The sequence below is a fragment of the Pyrus communis genome, chromosome 8 (assembly GCF_963583255.1).
Source record: "Pyrus communis chromosome 8, drPyrComm1.1, whole genome shotgun sequence".
NCBI lineage: Eukaryota > Viridiplantae > Streptophyta > Magnoliopsida > Rosales > Rosaceae > Pyrus > Pyrus communis.
This window is the reverse complement of record NC_084810.1, coordinates 15891930-15915398: the sequence shown is the minus strand read 5'-3', so window position 1 is coordinate 15915398 and position 23469 is coordinate 15891930. Positions and strand designations below refer to the sequence as shown.

The window sequence follows — 23469 nt, the reverse complement described above, 5'->3', positions numbered from 1 at the left end:
AAATCATAAAAGCGATAAAGATCGTTTTGGGCTTAAAGAAACGTTCGGGTTTAAGTAGGCCCATTGGGCCAAAACCCATTGGGCTTTTATTCAAGCATTGGATGACTTGAAATAATTAAAAGCCCAAAGCCCAAACCAAACACACATGGCCGGCCAAAGAGAGGAGAGAAGGTCAATTGTTGACTTGTTTCTTTATGTAATAAAAGGAACATAATAATGAAAGATGGGTGTGGGTTTTTAGATTATTCAAAACACAAAAGAGAAGAGAATATCAAACTCTCTCTAACAACAAAGGGCCGGCCACCATGGGGGAAAATTAGCTAATCATTTTATCACCCCTTTGGTTATTCCTTCATCTTTCTCATTACAAAGTGGGTGAGGATCTTTAGAGGTTTTCATATCTTTGGAAACTTGAAGAGAACCTAGGAGCACTTACTATACAAAGTGGAGGAAGCAAGGAGGGAGGCTAGGCTCAAGGAGTTTGAGGAGCAAAGATCTTGGAGGTGGTCCATCCTTGGTCTAAGATCTAGATCAAGAGGTATAAAACTAAACCTCTAGTTTGTTCTTCTTATAAATTTTGTTTTGATGCATCTTATATAAACCTATGCATCTTGAAGGGGATTTGCATGACTATAGCTTTGATAAAATGTATGACATGCTTCCGTTGCTTTCGTATATAAATTTTGAATTGTATATGCATGCTAGTCACTAAAAATCCCACATGAATCTCATAGATTTCCCTTCATTAGTGGTTGCCTGGGTTTAATGGTTCTTACAAATTTGCACGCTGTAAGTGCTTGCAGATATACATGTTTGTACTTTGATGCAGGTTTTAGGCTTTTTATTTGACTCGTCATGGAAAGGACAACTGAAATGGAAAGGACCTTTTAATCAAAACTAAAATATGTAATTACAATATAATAACATATATATTTCAACATAATAACATATATATCAACATCAATATTAAATCAACATAAGAACATATATATTATATAAAAGTCCAGCTCAAAGTCATGGCACAACTCACCATTAAATCAACATCAATATTTCTCTCAACTTAATTAGTATAGGGTGATACACAAAAAGACTGCAATGCACATAATAGTAGAAAATTTTAAAACATACTGTAATCTATTGTGTTATCTCATGCGGAATCTTCAACGGGATTACTTACATAATGTGATAAATTTTAAGGCTCAGCATGGTTCACCACTAATACCAATATTGTCTCAATTTAACAACATATTATTAGGTATTAGGTTTACCACAAAGGATTTCAATTATATTAGGGTTGGAAACTCTCATATATAATTTTATATTATTATTTTTTATATATGACCAATGTGAGATCTTATTCCTCAATGGTATGCGATATCAATGTATGAGGGATCAAAATGAATAGGGATGTGAAGAATTGGATTTGGGATAAACAACACCCCCATACTAGGGCATGTTCACTTACCATGTATGAGAATGGAAATGAATAAGTATAATTTTCATTCTTGTGTTTACTAACACTTAAGAAATGAATTAATCACGAACATCCTATCAATTTTACAAATGAAATACCTCAACATAGGGAAGTTTGTTTATTCCATATTCAATCATCCACATCCTTATTACTTCTATAATATTTCATTCCTTCATCATTCATTCTCATTCCCACGAAGAGACATTTTTGGAAACAAAGATGTTTCCATAAAGTTTATTTGGTCACCCAAGTTTAAGAGATTTCTAACTACGAAGTACTTGTCTTCTTGCCAACAAAATAAAACAAGTACTTGTTGTAAGAATAAACATAGGCTTTATGTTAATATACTCAAATTATCTTTCAACAATCATGTAAGAATAAACATAGGCTTTATGTTAATATACTTAGCCAAGAACACAAGAATTTACCAACTAAATCACAACCAACACATCAAATATTTTCCACATATGCAGATATTGAAGTGATATCTGCAACACATACCTGCAGACTGCTTCACGAAGTCTTTCCCATGTGTGCTGTTAGACGACAGCAGATGGTGCTATTCCATTAAGCCAAAGGACGAAGGGTTTCCGAGATGACTGTCATCGTTGAAAAGCAAATGACCAATGTTGTGATGATTGGTGACGGTCCAACCATGACCAAGATCAGCGGAAGCAAGAGCCACGCAGATGGTGTCACAACCATGAACACCGCAACCTTTGCTGCACTAGAAAACTATTTTGTTGCCAAAAGGAACTGGGTTCAATAATATAGCAGGACACGTAAAGCACCAAGCCGTGGCACTGCGTGTGCAATTCGAGTTCTCCATCTTCTTCAACTGTCACATGGACGCATACCAAGACACCCTCTACACACAACCTTCTCCTCTCTGCAAAACTCAATGCTCTCCAAGTTATAGGTAATTGAAACAATAAGAGCGTATTTTTGTGAGAGTAGGGGCTTGTGGTTTTTATACTACAAAAGCTGGATTACCCTATAATAATCCTACAAGGAATACAAGACCAAATCCTTGTACAAGTATGAGTTCTATCCTCAAGCCAACAGTAGAGTTTCAATCCAAACCAAAGTTGAATTAACTCTTATAAACACATTAAGACCTCTTTATACCAATCTGAAATAACAATGATTATTACTAAACTGTGAGAATCACACTCATACTCTAACACTTGTCTCTTAAACAATTGAAAAGCCTTCTCTTAACCTCCCTAATTATTCTAAAATATACTTTCTTTTTGGTTTATTCATAGTGCAAATAATGAAATATAAGTATAAGAAGCCTTTAAAGGAAGGGATTTCTATTTTTTTTTTTTTTTTTAATGAGATTAGTTGTGGGGCACACTCCATATCGAACTTCAACAATCTGAACTGTCTATTTTTCAAGTTGCACCTCATAGATCATCCTTACAAATTATTAGCCAAATCGGATATATTTGAGATATCTAAATTGAGCTCAAAGAAGTTGACGAACATTTTGTTATATATGAAACAATGAAATTTCATCGTGATAATTAAATAAGCAAATAGTTTCGGATTGAATTGAATTTTTGCAAGAATGATCTATGAATCAAGACTTACAAAATAAATGATTCAGATCGTTAAAGTTTGATGTGCAGTAGGTCTCATAACTAATCCTGATCCCACAACTAATCCTCATTTTTTGAAAAAATTTGGGATCTTTTCCCTTAAAGAGGTTGTATAAGTATATGATACGACATCAATTTGGAAAGTGTTCCTGAAGTTGATCACTTAATCTAATTGCAGTGATTGGTTTCCACCAATTCAATTAGAGAAATGCTAAGGAGACTCTCTAAAGTGAGATTTTATGTGGACTATCTGTTATCTTATGTTTTTTTACACAATATTTTATAATGTTGATATGAAAAGTAACATTAAATCGTGAGGTGACAAAGTGTCTCATAAGAGTCTCCTTTGCAGGAACAAACCAAATGGAAGCATTTGGTGCGGCAAATGATATTTACTTTTAAATTATAATATATGGTTTAAAAGTTAATCCCCCATGGTCCCTGCGTAATTATGAAATCTATCATCGATGGTCTTAATCACTTCTCTTTATGCAGAATAAATAATTAGTATTTTAGTTCCACATGCATCCAATCCAAGCTTTCATGATTTCTTTGCGAAACTAGAAGGAACAAACCAAGTTTCGGTCTCGAGAAACTCCCGACTTTACGTGCGGACGTGCATCGTTAGGGGCACCCGACGCACCATGCTTCGTATTGGCAAATCACACTTCCCCCATCCACATGGGTGTTTAATTTTTTTTCACCATCTTCTTATTTGGTTGACTTAGGATACTCTTGTCTCCGTTTACAAATGTGCATTCCCTGCCGGTGAATTGTCAATTAAGACTTTTTATTTAACCCACTACATCTCGGGTTTGAATTTTTGTTCCTCTCCTAAAGGTAAATTAGTATAGCAATTCAAGTTAGATGATGCGAAACACAATTTGTTTGTTGATAAAACTCTTTTCATGATTTTGTAAATTTCTTTGATACGATCGATATTTTCATGGAAATATCAAAAAAATCAGATAAAGTTATAGAAATTGGAGGTTAAGTCTAAATTTCTTCTCATATCAAATAGACTCTTAAGTTTAGGCTAAAATAGACAAATACTGTCGATATTTCTGATACATCTGTTAAATATTGAAGAAACTGTTATATTTCGTCTAAACTAATATTTGACAATCTTTAAATTATCATTTTAAATCCATTATTAAAAGCAATTGATATTGATATTAATATTCGATATATCAATATTTACACAAATTTACATATCAATATTTTTATTAGTACCGATATTTTAAGCACCTGTTATAACTGTACCCACAGTCATAGACTCCATGATTGGAAAATAGAAATCTAAAATATTAAGCATGGTCCCCACAAAGAAGGCCCACCTTTAGCACCCAAATTCCCCGGCAACCCAAACCCACAACATGGCCCAAGCCCAACAATCTCTCTCCAGTCTCCCGTCTCCCCCGCCCTTCAAAACCTCCTCTCACTCCCTCCTCGCTCTCTCAGCAAAGTAGCTCTCCTTCCTCCTCTCTCACTCCTCACTCTCTCTCTCTCTCTCTCTCTCTCTCTCTCTCTCTCTCTCTCTCTCACCCTCCCCGCAATGGAGCCCTTTCTGGACGACTTAGCCGACGACCTCCAAAGCCTGAGCTTCACCTCCACCACAACCACCAACACCACCACCACCAAGCGCAGCACCAGCTCCTGCTCCGAATCCACGCTCCCGCCCTCCGCCTCCTCCTCCGCTCGCCTCCCCGCCTCCGTAGTCCCCAAGTCCCGACCCCAATCCTGTTCCTCCGACCCTCTCTGGTCCGCAATCTACAAGATCCGATCCGAATCCCCGACCCGGCAACTCTCCCTCTCTGACCTCAAATTCGCGGAGCGCCTCGGCTCCGGCGACATCGGCTCCGTCTACTTGGCCGAGTTGAAGTCCCCCAGTGGGGCGCAGGGGTGCGTATTTGCGGCGAAGGTGATGGACAAGAAGGAATTGATTAGCCGAAGAAAGGAAGGGCGGGCGAGGACAGAGAGGGAAATATTGGAAATGTTGGAGCACCCGTTCTTGCCCACGCTCTACGCGAATATCGACGCGCCCAACTGGTTTTTCCTGCTGACAGAGTTCTGCCCCGGCGGTGACCTCCACGTCCTCCGCCAGCGCCAGCCGTTCAAACGCTTCGACGAACCTGCCGTCAGGTGCGCACGTTAGCATTTCCTTCCTTAATTCACTACTTTCCATAACGAAATTAAATTCAGGGCCGTAATTGATGACGATCGGAGGGCTTAGATTTGATGTGATGTAATGGTACGCGTTTGCACGGTTCAGACTTTTCTGAATCGTGCTGTGCGGCCCCGACACTTGTACAGCTTTAACTGTCAGGTTGTTTGGTGGGGTCTACCTATTTTAATGGAAAAAGCTTTAGGGTGTACCTGACATGCACCTGATAAAATCTGGACATATAGATTGATGGGTGAAAATGAAATTTAGGATTTTGAAGTAAATTGTCAACTGTTGTTAAGCACACGTAAGCACGGTACAAGGAATAACTTGTATGATATGGAATCAATATACGTAAGCATGGTAGAAGACTAACAACTTGTGTGACACGGAATCAATAAGTGGCTGTTTATATGCGTACTGAATTTTTTTTTTTTTTTTTTTTTTTTTTTTTTTGTAAATAATATTACTACTTTAAGCTACGTCAAGGGCTGGTTTGATATTGTTATGTTTTAAAAAAAAAAACTATTTCTGTTGTGCTATGAGAATAAGCTCATTTTTGCTGCTTCACATTTTCAGTTTTTTTTCATCCAAAACTGTGAAAATAAGCTGTTTTTAAGTGTTTACCAAACATATTTTTTAGTTCAGTTTTTTTTTATATTCACTTTTTATAGAAGCACCTTAGTATCAAACCAGTACTAAGGATGGAGAAAATATGAATGGAGAAAATATGAAATTCAAACGCTCGAAGAATGCTAAGATAAATGACCACTTTCACTTGGAGAGCAATTTGTATGAAAGGAGTCTAACCAGATCATCGAACATCCTAGTTTAATAATATAATGATATATGGAGAAATATATGTTTATATTATGATATTATTAGATTGAAGTGTCACACTATGACAGTAACGGCGAACTCGTTCTAATAAGTCATCTTCTTTGTGCTTGAGATGCCATGTGGGTCGTTTGTTTCGTTGAAAGTACGTTTGATTAGTTTTGACTGTCATGTGCTTAAAAAGGCCACTTATAATTACATGCACGTGCACACTATGGTTTGAGTCAAGGCTATCACTAATATGGCACGTCGAACGACATGTGCTTTACCCTACACTTAACAGTAGTTTTCTTCTCATAGCCAAATCACATTTTTGCCCCTGTAGTTTTCCCCGTTTTCCACTTTGGTCCTGGTCGTTTAGGCAGCTTTAGTCGTTTAGTTTTGTTTAGTTAGCAATCAAGTCGTACAAGTATAAAATTGCTAAAAAAAATACATTGAATAATTACGTTTTGGGTTGATTGCAAATGTTTAGGATGTTAATTTTATGTGAGCTTTTCTTTTCCCTATTTCTTGTTGATTTGTTGGATAGATTTTGTTGCATTCAAGGACCAAACAGGTCCCTTAAAATCTGAATTCCAGTATTTTGGGTTCAGATAATTGTTGCAGGATTTCCCAAAATAGTGGCCCCAGTGTTGTTTTCTTGCTTTTGGCTTGTGGTTGAGACTACTCTTAATTTAGGCAGTTGTGTCTTTTGACTTTCAATTATAGTAGGGATAAGGTCCCAGCAGTCTGAGTATGTCTGCAACTGAAAGGTGAAATGCCGACGAAACGTGGGACACAAAAACATGATTTAGAGGGCAAAAGTGACCTCCGGGGGCAAAGTGGGATTCACGAACGCTCTCAGGAGGCAATACTGTGATTAAGCTTAGTAGTAAAAATTTTAGCAAGTAAAAGATAAAGATGAAATGTTGTTAGTGATCTGTTTTCTTACCATAAAAAATGATGAGGTTCTTCTCTTTCGTCCTTTTCCATTCCAAAAGTGTTCCTAGCCAAAACACATTAAGGAACCACCACGGGGTGACCCAGTGGTTAGGGATGAATTCCAGGCCAGAGAATCACATCAAAAGTACTTATTTCATCAATTATATGCAAGTGCTTTTCGCTTTTCTTTATCATCATCAATTATATACAGTTTTTGTTTGTGATAATTGCAATTTACAAGTGCTTTTTACTATCATGGCAATGGATTGCTTGCATGTGTTTTTATCATTAACTTGCAAATTGGTTGCGAACCTTGTTAATTTAGAGAGTTATGTCTTTTGAATTTTATCTAAAAAGTTAAACCTCTCTATATATGATTGAAGACTCGAAGTAGGGCTAAGGTCCAGTAGGTTAATAACCCAGCTATATTTTCGTATACTTTTCTCTTTTCCCCCCTTTATCCATTGGGAAGTGATTTCTGGACGCCTTTTTCTCCTTTTGCGCACTTATGTTTACCCTGGTCTTTTGATTGAATAAATCAAAGAGAATCAAGAGACAAAATCAATTGGGGTGTGCAAAAAGAGAAAAAAAATGTGCGGAATTCACTTCCAAGAGTGACCCCAACCAAACGAATGACATTTTGCTAAACTAAAATATTTTGGTCACATGTAGACAAGTGAACAATTGATCATGATATAACAAATCATATGTTGGATCCTTGATTAGCATACTAACTGGTATTTAATATCATGATTAGGTTCTACGCATCGGAGGTGATTGTAGCTCTTGAGTACCTCCACATGATGGGGATTGTGTACCGTGATCTGAAGCCGGAAAACGTTTTAGTTCGATCTGACGGTCACATCATGCTTACGGATTTTGACCTCTCGTTAAAATGCGACGATGGTACATCAACGCCTCAGATCATCTCTACTCAAAATACCCCAAATGCTGCACCACGAAAAGACTACTCACTTGATCCACCCCCATTTGCATCATCTTCATGCATACTGCCCAGTTGTATGGTCCCTTCCGTGTCATGTTTTCACCCGAAAAACAAGCGGAAGAAGAAGCAGAGCCATAAAAATGGCCCCGAGTTTGTGTCCGAGCCCGTAGACGTCCGGTCCATGTCATTTGTCGGGACACACGAGTACTTGGCTCCGGAGATTGTGTCCGGTGAGGGACATGGTAGTGCAGTGGACTGGTGGACGTTAGGGATATTTATTTCTGAACTATTCTATGGTGTGACACCCTTTAGGGGCGTGGACAATGAGCTAACCCTAGCAAATATTGTGGCTCGAGCCCTAGAGCTTCCGAAAGAACCGGCTGTGCCGGCCACGGCCAAGGACCTCATCTCACAACTGCTGGTCAAGGATCCGGCTCGGCGATTGGGATCGTTGATGGGTGCATCGGCAGTCAAGAGGCACCCATTTTTCCAAGGGGTTAATTGGGCGTTGTTGAGATGTACACCTCCACCATTTATTCCCCCACCACTTAGTAGGCGAGTTGTATCTGATCAAAGTTGTCCTGAGAAAATGGAATATTATTAGTCACAAAACAAACTCAAATAAGAAAAATATATTGCGCACTTGTCACAAATATTTCATTACTTTGTCACAAAACAAAACAACGTACATAACACGTACATTTACTCTTAAACACTTCATCTTTATATGGGGTGGCCTAATTTATGTGGCCACATATGATTTGGTAAACCGACATGTACTAAATTAATTCACATATTTCCAAAGTCAATGCTGGTGTTGAAATCCCGACAATCCGAACATAAGCAATGACATTGACTTCGGACGGCTTGGTACATCCGCTCGGCTTCCTTTGTCCACCATCTAATGATCCGCCTCATAACAACGCACCCCCACCCCGCGCCACCCCGCCCCCCGGGGGAGTAGCAGCGCCGGGAGCCCTTGGAGCGTTCATCGTTTGGATGGAATTTAGAGTGGTTGTGAGAAATTGTGAAATGTGTGTTTGGGCCGCCTTCCCATGTGAAGTGTTTGGTTTGGAAGGAGATGGGGTTTGACATTTGGGCAGAAGGTGTTTGAGAGCTACTATTCAAATTTGTTTCATTCTTTAAGAGAACCTACCTCACATGAGTTTGGTTGCTTGCTTGCTAAGTTTCATTCATCTCCGTTAATTTTTATTTTGTTTTTGGATGAGTAACATCCACTTTTTGTTTGCATCACTTTGTTTTCTCCTCCTTTTTTTAAGTTTGTATCTTCTATTTGTTGTTAGCAAAGCTGGATTGAGTTTTCAAATCTGTTATTGTCATGAATAGTTTACTGGCTCTTATTGTTTACTTTATTTTTTTAGTCTCATTTTGTTGATGTAATGTTCCATTAGTTGCCCCTTAAACCTAGCAAATGGGTCATCTTTGCCATGCTTGTGTCAATTTGTTATTTTAACTTGTCATGTTATGTTAACTCATTAACAAATTCAAAAAGTCAACTATGAACTTGACCTGTCAAAATAACTTGTTACCAAACCCAAACTATGTCACATATTAAGATTCTTTTCTTTTTTGTAAGTTGTCACATTACAAATGGTCAAATGGTCAAATTATTGATTTTACTTAATGAACACATTATGTAATTCAAATTGACTTGAAGTTATAACATACATGCTTTCCACTTCGATGTTACGTAGCATTAAATGTAAAATCCCGTCCTCGGATTTCACTATTTAAAATTACATATTTCGTATTCTTAGTTTCGACACATTTATAATTACGGCTTATAGTTTTTTTTTTTTTCAATAAGTAAAAGGAAAAAATGCCCTTAATGAACTAAACAGACTTTTTGAGGACGTATTTAATTTCTATATGTTTTGTCACTTTTATACATATTTGGGATAGAGCTCAACCTCACCAGTGCACAGGCAAGAAAAGGTTTGTGAAACGGAGTTTTAACGAAAGAGAAATTAGTGGTTAAATACAGGGGTAAAATAGTAATTAACCACTAATCTAGAAGGTTCCAGATTTGCTGGAGCAACAATATGGGTGCCACGTGTACGACTGAGATGGGAAGAAGAGAAGAGAAAGGAGGGAAAGGAGGAGAGAAACTGGCCAATCAGAAAGGAGGGAACGGAAATGAGGGAGGAACCAGCTAACCCAAACCCTTTTCAACCCGCTGACTCGACCCAACTGTATCTCCCTATTCCGACCACCATTGACGATAGGACCACTGCCATATTGATCCTCAATTTGAACCTAGTCGATCCCTATTCCATTTTCACCCAAACTCGACAAGGATTGGCTTCATTTTCTTGAAGAATGGCGTTGTTGGCGCCGAGAGGTCTATGGCAGCAATCCGTCATTCCTAAAAGTATTACAGTCAATTACCACCATCAATCAACTCCTTTTAACTCTAGGAACAATGCCCATAGGTTGGTTGAGGCGTCAGAGCTTGTTTTGGAGTCGAATCAAGAACACCCATTTCTAGGGTTTCAACGGATCGATGGCAATTCCAGGTATTTTCCGGTTGAATTGGAATTCAATCCAGGTATGAAAGTTCTTCCCCTTGTTGTGTTCTACTATTATGTAAAATTTGGTAATTTTTGGAGTTTGTCTAAAAATTGGGTTTTTGTTTGCCGGAAATCATCACCTGCCGCGGCGCGTGCAGTGGCGCGTGGCTAGTAGGCCAACAATGCCTTTTTAACTTAAATTAGATGTCCTGATTTCATATTTTATATTTGTTTGATGAGATTTGATTGTTTGAACCTATTTTCATTATGGTACGTCACTTGATTATTATATGAATCGACGATCCGACCGTTGGATGACACCAAACTTTAGTACATAGTACGTAATATTTCAGGACATTAGGAATTGACATATGGAGTCCAACATATGAATCTTGATGAATTTAATTACTAGGGTTGACTTTGATCCACATGTTTGTAATCGTCCTTAAGTTTTAAAATTAGTATTACTAGAGACTCAGTGAGGCTTTGCGGGCTTATCGCGATGAGTACTTTAATATATGTGATCTGGTTATTACCCTAAAATCTCCATGTTAGTATTCTTTGTGGATACGGCATGATTTTAGAATTGTGTTTTATATTAAATTGTTATTTTATATTTAGCCATCGATCTATTTTTATTAAATGTGATTTGAAATGCATGTGAATTATTTGTGAAATGTGAAGGCTAGTAATGGACTGATAACCCATTGACATGGGGATTTGTTGCTTCAAAACTTGTTTCATATCTCGTTTCTTGTTTCATTTTTCCATCATTGAGCCATTCTAAATTGTGTAACTTGTGCTTTGTTTCATTTCGTTGAGCCTTCATGAATTGTGTAACTTGATTATGTCTTGTTTCTTCGAGCCATGGTTATGTTTCTTGGACTTCCGCTCAGTTCCGTTAAGTGGTCCGGAACTGGATTCTGTTAGGGTTCTGTTGAGTGCTAGTTCCCTGCTCCATCTGGATTCTATTGAGTGGCTAGGAATCCCTTGTGCTCCGCGATTCCGTTGACTGGTCCAGAATCGTATCTTATTTTGGATTTCATTGAGTGGTTCGATATCCATTGTACTCAGCGATTTTGTTGAGTGGTTCGGAATCGTATCCACTCGGATTCTGTTGAGAGGTCTAGAATCCCATTTACTTTGCAATTCCGTTGAGTGATTCGGAATCATATTCTGGTTTGGATTTCATTAAGTGGTCCGAAATCCCTCTTAGTATTTTGGTTTCGTTGAGTGGTTAGAAACCCGAAACCCAGAACCCGATGGTGGATTTCGTTGAGTGGTCTGAAATCACATCCTTGACTTAGTTGATTCGTTGGATTTGGTCTAAATTGAGAAAGTTTAGAGATGTAGGCTTTGACCAAACTGTGTCACTCTAGCCCTGCATGTTGGTGTATTGTATGAGTTATTAATTGATGTGATTGTGGAATGGTGATGGAAAGCATATGTGTGTGTGAATGGCAAGATGGCAACTCTTGTTTGGCTTATGGTTGATGTGTAGTGTGGTACTATATGTTTTTTTAGGTAGGAAGTGTTTTACGAAAAGTTCAGAGTTTAACAAATGGTGAACTACAAATGGCTTGATCCCGTGGGAGGGTACGTATGCAGTCTAACAAAGAGGTTACATGCAACCATAAAGTAAACAAAAAATTACTATGCAATTCGAATCTTGAGTTGTGCTTTATCCATATCCCCAAGGCAGGTATGTTAGATATACAGGTACTTGGTGATGTCACGTGTCGATCCTGGATGTACGTCGGGATCCGGGCGTGACATTAAATGCTATGAGCATTGGATGGCTTGGATCCATGGGACCAAAATAAAAGGCAATAATCAAAATCAATGTAAAGAGCATCCAATGTTCATAGCATTTAATGTTATGTAACGTGATTTTAAAAGATGCTAGGCGCTAGTTGAGCAACAGGCAAGGTCCTAAGCGAATTTAAGTAAATTTATTATTATATCATATAAATAAGTGTCTATTCACACTTTCAAAAGCCTCATGATTGTAATTTAGTAAGCAAACTAACAATTCAAAAGTCTTGCATTATTTATAAAGGAAGAGAATAATTTGACAGTGGTTAGTGGGTCTCGACTCTCATCTCATCAATCACGATTCGCTCCAGATAAGAACGAGTTCCGAGAGATGCATGTCGAGTCTAAATCACAGAGTATTGTCAAATTACAGAAGCAATGGATATATAGCACAGAGGTAGAGCGATGGAGGTTGTAAGATCAACTGATCAAGCATGGGTTTGCATAGAGCTCTGGGTTTGTAGAATCAACTAATCAAGTCTGGGTTTATAGGATCGACGAGATGACATGTGGCATGAGTGAGAGCTTTGGGTTTGCACAGACATAAGGTGATGAGGCGATATGCGGCACGAGAGCTTGTGGGTCCCTTTGTGTTTTGGGTAGGTTACACGTTACCCACTTTAACTTAATTAGTTTATTAAAAAAAACTTGGAACCTAGCATTTAGACTCCCTAGTTCTTCCTCGATTTTTAGTGATTTTGTTTGCCCAAGATGGCCAAGGAACCCCACCACCCAACACCTAAGAACTGTTCAGGCCGATTTTTAGAACGCTACGTACTATGTAGCATGGAAGAAATTTCCCACATTACAGGTCAACAAATGTAGTAATCTTTTGGCGTTTACTTAATAGAAATAGTTATTCTTCTTTTTATCAGCTGGAAATAAATCGATTATGATGCTTTATTTTATTGACCATCGCTTTTGACGCTTTCTTTTAGCCATGAATGTAGGTTGTTTTTAGAGCTTCATTTTAACCATTATAATTAGAATAAACCTTCTGATATTAAAAACGAAATAGTTATGCAAGTGATGAATGACCTGGTGGAGATGACATTCTCTTCAACCCACTACATCCGCCATTCAAACTCCCCCTTAGAGTAGCTTCAAATATTAATACCATTTCTAATAAAACATAGAAGTAAGAACGAAATAGTTATCGGTGGCAACATAAACAGGCCAGCCTTAGGACCATAAGGTCCACAACCAATCGTGGTTAGGCCCAAAGAGACAAAATCCTCCTAATCATAAAGATTACACGAGTCCGGCCCAATCTTGAACCGGTAACGGTACGGAACCCCGTATGAAAAATGGCGGCGGTGTTTCATTGTCCCTGTTTAAATTAAAAAAAAATCCAGATTTCCAGTGCCTTCCTTTCACTCCAACAATTCAAGCTTCGCCTTACAAAACCTACTGCCTCGGTGCGGTTGCGGTGTTTCGTCTCCAGCAAAACCCTAGGAGCAACCATGGAGGAGCCTCAGAATGGAGGAGAAACCCTAGCAACAGACGTAGCCGAACCCCTGAACGGCGTGGCGGAGACCGAGGAGGAGCCCATGGTGGGTCCCGGCCCACCCCCACCCCCTCGCTCTCGCCCCAAGCGGCCCCTCCAGTTCGAGCACGCCTACCTCGATGCTCTTCCCTCCGCTCTAATGTATGTATTGATTTCCCCCCCTTTCGGTCTCCTGATTGTTTTTTTGGTCCAATTCTTAGTTTGAATTGGGAATTTCCGTGATTATGTATTGCAATTCAGTTGGAGTTTCAAAATGTAGTTTCTACTCGAAAATGTCAGTTTGTTGTTTGGCTTCATAAACCCTTAAACCCCAGGAAACTCAGCTCGTGTTAATTGGGCAAATCCCATGTGTTATGATCCCTATTGTTTTGGCCGAATGAGTTGAATTCAAATTCTTGATGTTGATTTCTTTTGGTTCTCCCAGCCAAGAGCATTAGCAGTTAGGTAGAACAATTCTCATGTAATTTTTTCTTGTATTCTCTTATTTTTGGTGGCATAAACAGGTACGAGAAAAGTTATATGCACCGTGACGTTGTTACGCATGTTGCTGTGTCATCGGCGGATTTTGTTGTAACTGGAAGCATTGATGGTAATGATAGCAACATACTGTTCTTGCATGTCCGAAAATTAATTTGAAGTTATTTCTCTTGTATTGTGCATGTCATCTGCTACTTGGGTAGATATGGTGTTAATTAATGAATTGGCTATGTGTCCATGCTGATTTTTCGATGACTTCTTGTGGTTCTATTAGGAAGTTCTTGCTTACCAAAAGTTTAAAATATTTTGGGGAAGGTCCCAGTTTACTACTCTTGTGAAAACTGTACGAGTAACGTGATTAATGTGCATCCACATAGCGTGATGTGGGTAAGATAAGAAGTTGTAGCCTAAGCAGTGGTTGCTAAGTTTTGATGACATTGTGGTGAGTAAGAGTTTAGTGCAGGGCAGGGTGGCATATATTCTAAGCCTAGGTTTGGTCCGAAGGATTGGATTGGATTGGATAAGTTGCCACTTTCAAGGTATGTTGAATTAAGAAATGAAGGCCTACTTCCAAATTTTTATCCAAATTGAGGGAATTAGATGAACAAGTGAGCTATCCAGTCCTATCCATTCCAAGTTTAGGAACCAAGGGCTTATTTGATGCGCATGATTGGATTGGAATGTATAACCTACTAAAGTAAATGTATGTCGAAGGGAGAAATTATAAAATTATCAAAGAGGATAGAAGATGGATTACTCATGAAGGAAACTTACCCATTGCAATTCTCTTTAAAATGGAAGGATTAGAAGGGATGAATTTCCTTCAAAGCTAATCCTCTTCTAATCCCCTCCAAATGAAAAACCATTCACTTCCACCTTCAATATAGCCTGAAATTTGAGAGTTCTCCATTGCAGTCCAATCATGTATACCAAACGAGCCCCACATGTAGCCTGATAGTAAATATATGTCTGCAAAAAAGAGAAAAAAAGATTCTTTAGCCTAATTTTGGCTCCTATGTGTTTTAGTAAAATGGAAGTATGCTTTTGGATGATGACTCCTATGTGTTTTAGTAAAATGGAAGTATGCATTTTAGTAAAATGGAAGTATGCATTTTAGATGAAGTGTGTGTTTGAGTCGAACGAGATTTGCGTAGCCAGCATACTATGTCTATGTTTACATCCTGAAATATCATGGAATGGACTTTCCTGATTTTCAAAATAAGTGTGTAAATACAAGGATGGGTATAAGTTTCCTTCTGCCACTAAATATTGCAGTAATATGGCCTGAATTTATATTTTATTGCCTTCTAACTATATGCAATTTAATTCATATTACTACCTGGACTGGGGATGATGTTACTCATAAGACCTTGCGTTATGACCTTTTTGGTTTTCTTCTATTTGTAAGCTACGTATGATTCCATTCCTTATTCTTGTTTTTTGTTTTTCTACCAGGACATTTGAAGTTTTGGAAGAAAAAGGCTGTTGGCATTGAGTTTGCAAAGCATTTTAGGTCCCACCTTGGTCCAATTGAAGGCCTAGCTGTGAGTTATTCCTCCACATTACTACATGTGTATTCTGCCGTATTTTACTTTTAGATTGATCACTGCTTTCTTTCTAAATATTGGGTTGACTCTGAACATGCAATCTGAAGTAGTTTATCCTTAATACAACATCATACACTTAAAAGCTGCATATTGTTCTCCTGTTTTAGTTTGTACGTGAAACTTAGGATTCCTGAATATGTGTTAGGTTGTATTAATCACAGTTAGCTGAAGTTTTGGCTCTCTAATTAATGTGGTACAGTTATCTGTTTCTAATCTTGTTTGATAGAGGATATGTTTGTCAAGCAGACAAGCTCTGTACACTAAGTTTATTGTGTAGAGAACTAGTTATCATCCTGTTATTCCTTGTATTCAAAGTTAGCTGCGCTTTTTGTTTTTCCTTTTTTTTCGATCCCCAGTTTTGGTACTAAATAAAAGTGATTTCGGATGCTGTGTCCTCAAATTTCAGACTCTGATGGTAACGAGAAAAGTTTGTCCATAACCATGTTTAGTTCTCATGTTTTTCTTAGTTCCTCTAACTCATGGTCATGGCATATACATGAACGACCTGATTTGTGTGCGTTGATATGTGAGGATTTTTTGTTTTTGGTTTGTAATTTTCAGTTTGTTGCTCACCTATTTATTTGCGTGAGCCAGCCGACCTTTTTGATTTCTTTGGTTATTAATGATTTTATGTAGATTTCAAACTCCCTGTATTGCAGTCATCAACCTTAACTTGTTCAGCTATGCAGGTTAGTGTTGATGGTTTGCTTTGCTGTACAATTTCAAATGACAAGTCTGTGAAGATATATGACGTAGTCAACTACGATATGATGGTCATGATTCGCACAGAGTTTGTTCCTGGTGCTGTTGAGTGGGTCTACAAACAAGGGGATGTCAAAGCCAGGCTTGCCATCAGTGACAGGAACTCATCATATGTACACATTTTCGATGCACGGTCTGGTACAAATGAACCTATTATCTCCAGAGAGGTATGTTTTTGCAATGTTGGAAGTGGCATATTTTTTTCCCCTTCAGAATCTTATTTTTATTAGAAAAATATGTACCTACTTTAAACAAATTGAACTTCCAATTTTGTTTTCCATTTTTTTTCTTAATCCATTCCTCAGGTACACTTGGGCCCAGTGAAAGTTATGAGGTATAATCCTGTATTTGATACAGTGATTTCAGCTGATCAACAGGGAATGATTGAATATTGGAGTCCTGACAGCCTTAAGTTTCCGGAGACTGGGTATGTGCACCTTGGCGTGTTAATACGATAATTTTCCGTCATCAATATCGTAGAGAAACTGTACGAAGGTACACCAAATTTTTATGTGGAAAACTATATGCGGATGATAAGTTCATATGATCAGCTTTCACAATTCCTGTAAGGTTGGTTTTGGTATAAAATTGTGGTAAGACAATAGTTCTACTGTTGCAGTCAGAGCAGTCAAACTTACCAAGTTTTGCTTACCTTTATCCTAGTCAAATATAACTAAGCCAGCTTTTTAGAAAATAGAGAGAGAGAGACTGCCAGTGAGAATTCAACATGTGCTGTTTTTGAGAGTGTTGGCAATTACATTTTGTGTGCATATTTTTTTGTTCTCTATTCACTTTTCTCTCATTAGCATAGCAAATAACACAATTCTGACGACATCTGTTCATTAAGGATTTACTAATCAGGTGTTTAATTTGTTCACTTCCTAATAGAACTATACTGCTTTCATGTGGTGTTTGCAGGGTGAAGTTCAGAATGAAAAGTGATACTAATCTGTTTGAAATCCCGAAATGCAAAACTACCGTTTCTTCTATCGAGGTACTGTCGGAAATCGATTTAACTTTTTCAGGCTTTTGATCCTTATGAAGTATGAACTCATTCTATTTGTACATTTAGATAAAGCTAAAACTTGTTTTGTTTTGTTCCACACTTTGTTAATAGCTGATGTATGACGAAAGAAATTTGTTACAAAATCTCTTTGGTTCCTCAGGTTAGCCCGGATGGTAAGCAATTTTCGATTACATCGCCTGATCGCAGGATACGTGTATTTTGGTTTAGCACAGGAAAACTACGACGAGTTTATGATGAAACTCTCGAGGTAACATCAGTTTTTTACCTGAACATTTTTTTGTATGTATGTTAATCTCTAATGTTTTTAAGAATCTTTGTTTTTTTAACACTCCTATTGATCATCTTGCACTGATTAGGTGGCCCAAGATCTCCAGAGAAGTGATGTGCCTTTGTACCAGCTGGAAGCTATCGACTTTGGGCGAAGAATGGCTGTTGAGAGGGAAATTGAGAAAACAGAATCTGCCCCACAGCCGAATGCAGTTTTTGATGAAAGCTCAAATTTTCTCATATATGCAACTCTCCTTGGAATAAAAGTAATATAATAGAGTTGGACTGTCCTCTCCCCCTTCCCATTACTTCTCTTGAGTAAAGAAGGAAACTATTTGTTCTGTTTTAATTTTGTTTTTCTATTTCAGGTGGTAAATTTACACACTAATAAAGTTTCCCGAATTCTCGGAAAAGTGGAGAATAATGATAGGTTTTTGAGAATTGCCTTATACCAAGGTGACAGAAGCAGTAAAAAAGTTAGAAAAATTCCTGCTGCTGCAGCAAATGTTAATGAAAGCAAAGAGCCTTTGACAGATCCTACTCTCATATGTTGTGCTTTCAAAAAACACAGAATCTATCTATTCAGGTACTAAAATACTTCAGACAACCTCGAAAACACCTGTCTGTTATTGTTTTTTCTTCTTTTAAGCTTATGCTTTTGGTTCATTACTACATGGCTAATGATGATTGGATGCCCAAGTCATTGCATGATGATATTTTTCTGGCCCAGATTTGTACTTGGAGGAGATCTTGATATTGGTAAAAGTTCTTGGAAAGAAGAAATTGGATTATGATTTGGGATATAAGATTGAAGTATTTATATAGTTATTGTCAATTGCATATCTCACCCATTAGTGTGACTACTTTATATTCTGGTGTTTTGGAACTGTGATTCTGCATTTTTAATTTGATCTGACTTCCTTGTGCTCTGTTCAGTCAGCGAGAACCAGAAGAGCCTGAAGATGCAACTAAGGGAAGAGATATATTCAACGAAAAGCCTCCTGCTGATGAACTCTTGGCTGCATCAGAGATTGGTAAATCAGCTACAACGTCTCTACCTGACAATGTGGTAAGTTTGTTTTTCCTTGTATCTTGGATGTGATGGTTTTCTCCTCCATTTTACTTGTACTTTTCTTAAATTTTCAATAATAACCCTTGATTTTCTTGTATCTTGGTATGCTATCATTCTCAATTTACAAAAGAAAAATAAAAGAAAGAGAAAGAAAAAGGAGAAGATGATATCAGACTTGTTTGGTTTTAATTTTATTTTTAGACCTACAATAAGGAATTGACAAATACATTTTAAAAAGGGAACTGCTAGTGGAACTCCAAAAATCTAATTGTGCACTTCTCACAAGTGTATTTTTCTTTCTAAATATTGAAAGTTTGGAGTGCCAATTACAATTCCCTTTAAAATTACAATTCCCCGGCTAGCACTCAAATTAAACTCTCTTATTGACAATTGTAGTAAAGATGTAAGTAGGGATCGTTCTAGGCCGGTGATTAGGAGGGATGCTAATCTACACAATTTAAACTCTAAAACACTAAACTAGACTCAAAAACAGAAAACTAGACTCTAACAACTCAAAATAAGCTAAACTGACTCAAACAAACAAACTAAGTTAAATTGACTCAAAACAGAAATTAAGGATTACTTTGGACGAATTCTAACTTAACTTTGACTCAAAACACTAAAAGAAACAAATTAAAACAGGTTCTAACTAAGTAAACACGAAATATTAAAGGGGGGATTGGTTTTGACGAAATTAAAGTAAAAGCAAACAGATTTAAAGACTCTAAACAACTTTGGACGAAATTGGGTGTTTTAATGGATGAATGGCTAGCTAGAGGGATTTATGTGTCCGTGGTGTGAATTATGGTGTAAATATATGGGTTGTGGTGTTTTAGTGGTGCGGCTTTGTGGGCCATGCCTACCATTCATTCATGTTTATATATTTTTTTTTATTTTTGAAATACTTTCCTCCTTCAAAAAAGGAGTTTTTGATTGTCTTCATGAGAAAAGGCGTTTATTTTCAAGGTGAAATTCTTGTTATCCATTCCAACATATGTTTTTCTTTTAGTTAATAGTTATGGTTTAATTTCTTATATTTTCTCATCTGGAAATTATTTGATAATTGGATGAATCAATACCCAAATTATTAATGTATGGAAATTTTTATGTCGTGTTATCTTTTCTAGATATCATCATCTGAGCAAAAGGTATATAATTTCACCGCCTTTTGACTTAAATCCACTGGTTCTGGTTTGTTTTCTGGTATAGATCTTTGGATGTGTAACTTCACTGTCTTTTGACTTAAATCCACTAGTTCTGGTTTGTTTTCTGGTTTAGATCTTTGGATGTGCATCTTCTTAATTGTGCGGCCTGTTTCTCATGAAGATGTATGGGTTCAGCATTGCTTTGTTTTCATACATCATGTTCTCTTTAGCTGTATTCTTCGGGATATGTTACAGCATTAGGTGTCTAATATTCTATTTTCTTCTTCCTCAGATTTTACGTACTACAATGGGTGACATACACATGAAATTGTATCCAGAGGAATGCCCAAAAACTGTGGAGAACTTCACAACACACTGCCGAAATGGCTATTATGATAACCTCATATTTCATAGAGTCATCAAAGGCTTCATGATACAAACAGGAGATCCTTTAGGAGATGGTACTGGTGGGCAGTCTATTTGGGGACGGGAGTTTGAGGATGAATTTCATAAAAGGTAAAGATTTAATTTCATGGACCGAGGTAGGTTGCAAAGAAGTCAAAGTTTCTACTTTCTGTTTGCTCTTGCAATTTTTTGTATTGTCATAATTCTTTGGTTTAAGTATTCAATGATGTAAATTTTCTTTCCTTGCAGTTTACGACATGACAGGCCTTTCACTGTATCAATGGCAAATGCGGGCGAAAACACAAATGGATCTCAGTTCTTTATCACCACAGTTGCTACTCCTTGGCTTGATAACAAGCACACAGTTTTTGGCAGAGTTATCAAGGGGATGGATGTCGTGCAGGTACGATTGAGCCTTGGTTTTTATGTTTATCATCTGCATGTGGTCTTTCTTTTTTCTTCTCCTTGAGATGGGGAGAGGGAGAGTCATCACCTGCCTGTGCAGTCTTCACGAAGAGTAGTGGAAGGAGGGAGAGTGGAGAGGAAGAGATTTTAAATTGCCTGAAAATTAGTCATTGATTTGGGACGAAAATGTTCTTTGCCAAAAGACATTTTGTTTTTCTTGCAAACTTGGAAATTGTCCTATGATGACGGGAATTTATGTATACCTTTTACTCGTGAATCACAGCTAGTAGTATGAGGTCCCCCAGTGTGACTGGTTAATTAACGTCTGACACCCATCTTATTGTATGCAGGCTATAGAAAAAGTGAAGACAGACAGGGGAGAAAGGCCCCAAGTAGACGTGAAAATTCTGAATGTTACTGTCCCCAAGCCTTAAGATTCTCCCTTTCGACGATGCTTTCCAAATATGGTTGGTGATCGTTTTGGTGGAACCTTGACTGCAAAAGATTGCATTCAGGTAATTTGTTTATGCCGTTTAATGTAGGGTAGATTCACTTGTTTTACTTGCGCGCTTCATGCTTGATGCAGATTACTTAGCAAGATGTTACTTGTTCAGGGTAAAAAAAGAAACGATGTTGCCATGGTAATTTGTTTATGCCGTTTAACCGTTATTTATGTAATGATTTAAACCAGTGGAGTTCCATGGCCGTATGTTGCTAATTTCCTTCAACTCAAATACCTTTGACAAACAAACTTCGTTCACTAATGTTTTTAAAGTTTAAGCTGTAACCGAGGCAAAGTATACTTCAAACCTTTAGTTAGGGTTTCCGATATATAGTAATGACAGATACATTCTTTCATATGTAATTACGTTCAAATTTTAGTACATTATTCGCACATATTTTCCTAGATATCTCATAATTCGGAAGTAACAAGGAATGCAACATCCCATTATAACATGACAAAAAACATCATCGTAGATAGTGAATTAGGAAGCTCAAGTGCTAAGGTAACAATGACTACACCAACATATTTGAGATTAGGTACTGAACGATTTGGAATATCTTTCCATAGGATTTTTACGCATGGTTAATGGTTGTAGCCGAATTGGTTTTGGGTTTGCTTGCAAACACTCATAACTAATTGAGGCGCTCTCTGCATTTGCAAATGGTGCTGCAGACGATGAGAGACATAAGACTAAAGAAGCAATGAACACTGCATAACCATTGTGGTGTCCATTGCTCATGGTGTGTATTTTCAAATTCAAGCTAAAGTGGTTACAAATGAATTTCTTGGATTAAGCAATGAATAAATTGAGTATGATATATACAAGCTACTCAAGGAGGGTATAGGGCTAAATTTAGGAGCGTAAGGCCATCTCCAACCGAAGGGTCCAGAGGGCCAGAGGGTTGAAAATAGTCCAAAAACCGCCCCCAACCGAGGGCTCTGGAATCTGAGAGGGCCCCACGGAATCGGAGAGGGCTGGAGGGCTGGAGGGTTTCTAGAAATCCAATACAACTATATAATTGGACATCATGGTTTTTGGTAGATATGTATGGTAATTTAGCCTCTGCAGAACTCAACGAGTTTCACTGTTACATCGCATCGTCGACCGTAATTTTAACTTCAAATTTGGCCGTTACAGAATCGTCATAGTTTGTCTTCATTTTCTGCTATTGAATGAAATAATGGCAGAGTCAAAAATTGAAGCAAGGAGGGGCCTCTAGGCCATATGAGAAATAAAATATAATATAAAAAATGGAAGAAAAATTTAGGGATAATTCTAGTTCTAGTATAGGAATGGAATATTGTAAACAAAGGCGACTAGCGGAGTAACGAAAAAAAATATTTAATATTTGAGAGAATTATATTATAAGCACCAAACTTGTTTACAAGTTTTGCAAAAAGAAAATTGGAGTTGAACAAACATCAATCATCGTTACTCAACCAAAAGCACACAAAATAAAGCTAAAGCTAACAACCACAAGCAAAAGCATACAAAATAAAGAAAATGCAAGAGAGGCCCAGGCCTATTCCTCGTTCTCATGTAATATGTATTTCATTCCAACATATTTTTAGGTTGAGTTGTTTGTGATATGTAGTCTCGTTTTAGGAGAGTTTTGTGTTGTTGCTCTAAGCGTGTTCCAAGTGTGTGTGTGGGGGTTTTGTTTTTTGATATTTTTGTTTTTGTTGCAGTCATATTTAAAATAGGAATGTGATTATGTAAATCCTAGGAGATATGAGAAAATATCTTATATTCCTATTAGGACTAGATTACCAATTAAATGTTGTAATCCTAAAGGGAAAGGTTTTTACCTATCCTACTACTATAAATAAAGGCACAATGGGGTGAATCAAACACACCTCACAATTAAGTCAATCTCTCTTCTCTCTTATTGTAGCCGGCTCCCCTCTCTCTCTCTAAACCCTAGATCGTTCAATCAAATAGGCCTACAACTCGTTATCAGCACGTTCTTACCAGAAGCTGAGGAATTGACGCATCGT

At 37.6% G+C, this 23469-nt stretch overlaps 2 protein-coding genes across 4 annotated transcripts; both read left to right on the top strand.

Moving 5' to 3' along the window:
* Window positions 1-4600: 4600 nt before the first annotated feature.
* LOC137743379 (serine/threonine-protein kinase D6PKL2-like) lies at window positions 4601-8581 on the top strand. Its single transcript, XM_068483262.1, has 2 exons — window positions 4601-5220; window positions 7758-8581. Exons 1-2 carry the CDS (start codon window positions 4634-4636, stop codon window positions 8548-8550), a joined length of 1380 nt encoding a protein of 459 aa, XP_068339363.1. The 5' UTR covers window positions 4601-4633; the 3' UTR covers window positions 8551-8581.
* Window positions 8582-13653: 5072 nt separating this feature from the next.
* On the top strand, window positions 13654-21661 carry LOC137742535 (peptidyl-prolyl cis-trans isomerase CYP71-like). 3 transcript variants are annotated; one of them, XR_011069418.1, is made up of 14 exons: window positions 13654-13940; window positions 14303-14388; window positions 15732-15820; window positions 16573-16812; window positions 16951-17072; window positions 17564-17639; window positions 17812-17919; window positions 18029-18205; window positions 18308-18525; window positions 18876-19008; window positions 20449-20672; window positions 20811-20964; window positions 21317-21481; window positions 21581-21661. XR_011069418.1 is itself a non-coding variant. In XM_068482428.1 (13 exons), the coding sequence occupies exons 1-13, from the start codon at window positions 13756-13758 to the stop codon at window positions 21398-21400; spliced, it is 1896 nt and encodes a 631-aa protein (XP_068338529.1). In that variant the 5' UTR covers window positions 13654-13755; the 3' UTR covers window positions 21401-21661. The 3 variants fall into 3 exon arrangements, 2 of the variants coding, with proteins under 2 accessions (XP_068338529.1, XP_068338530.1); XM_068482428.1 differs by having other exon boundaries at window positions 21317-21661; XM_068482429.1 differs by lacking the exon at window positions 13654-13940 and having other exon boundaries at window positions 14362-14388; window positions 16565-16812; window positions 21317-21661.
* Window positions 21662-23469: the final 1808 nt, after the last annotated feature.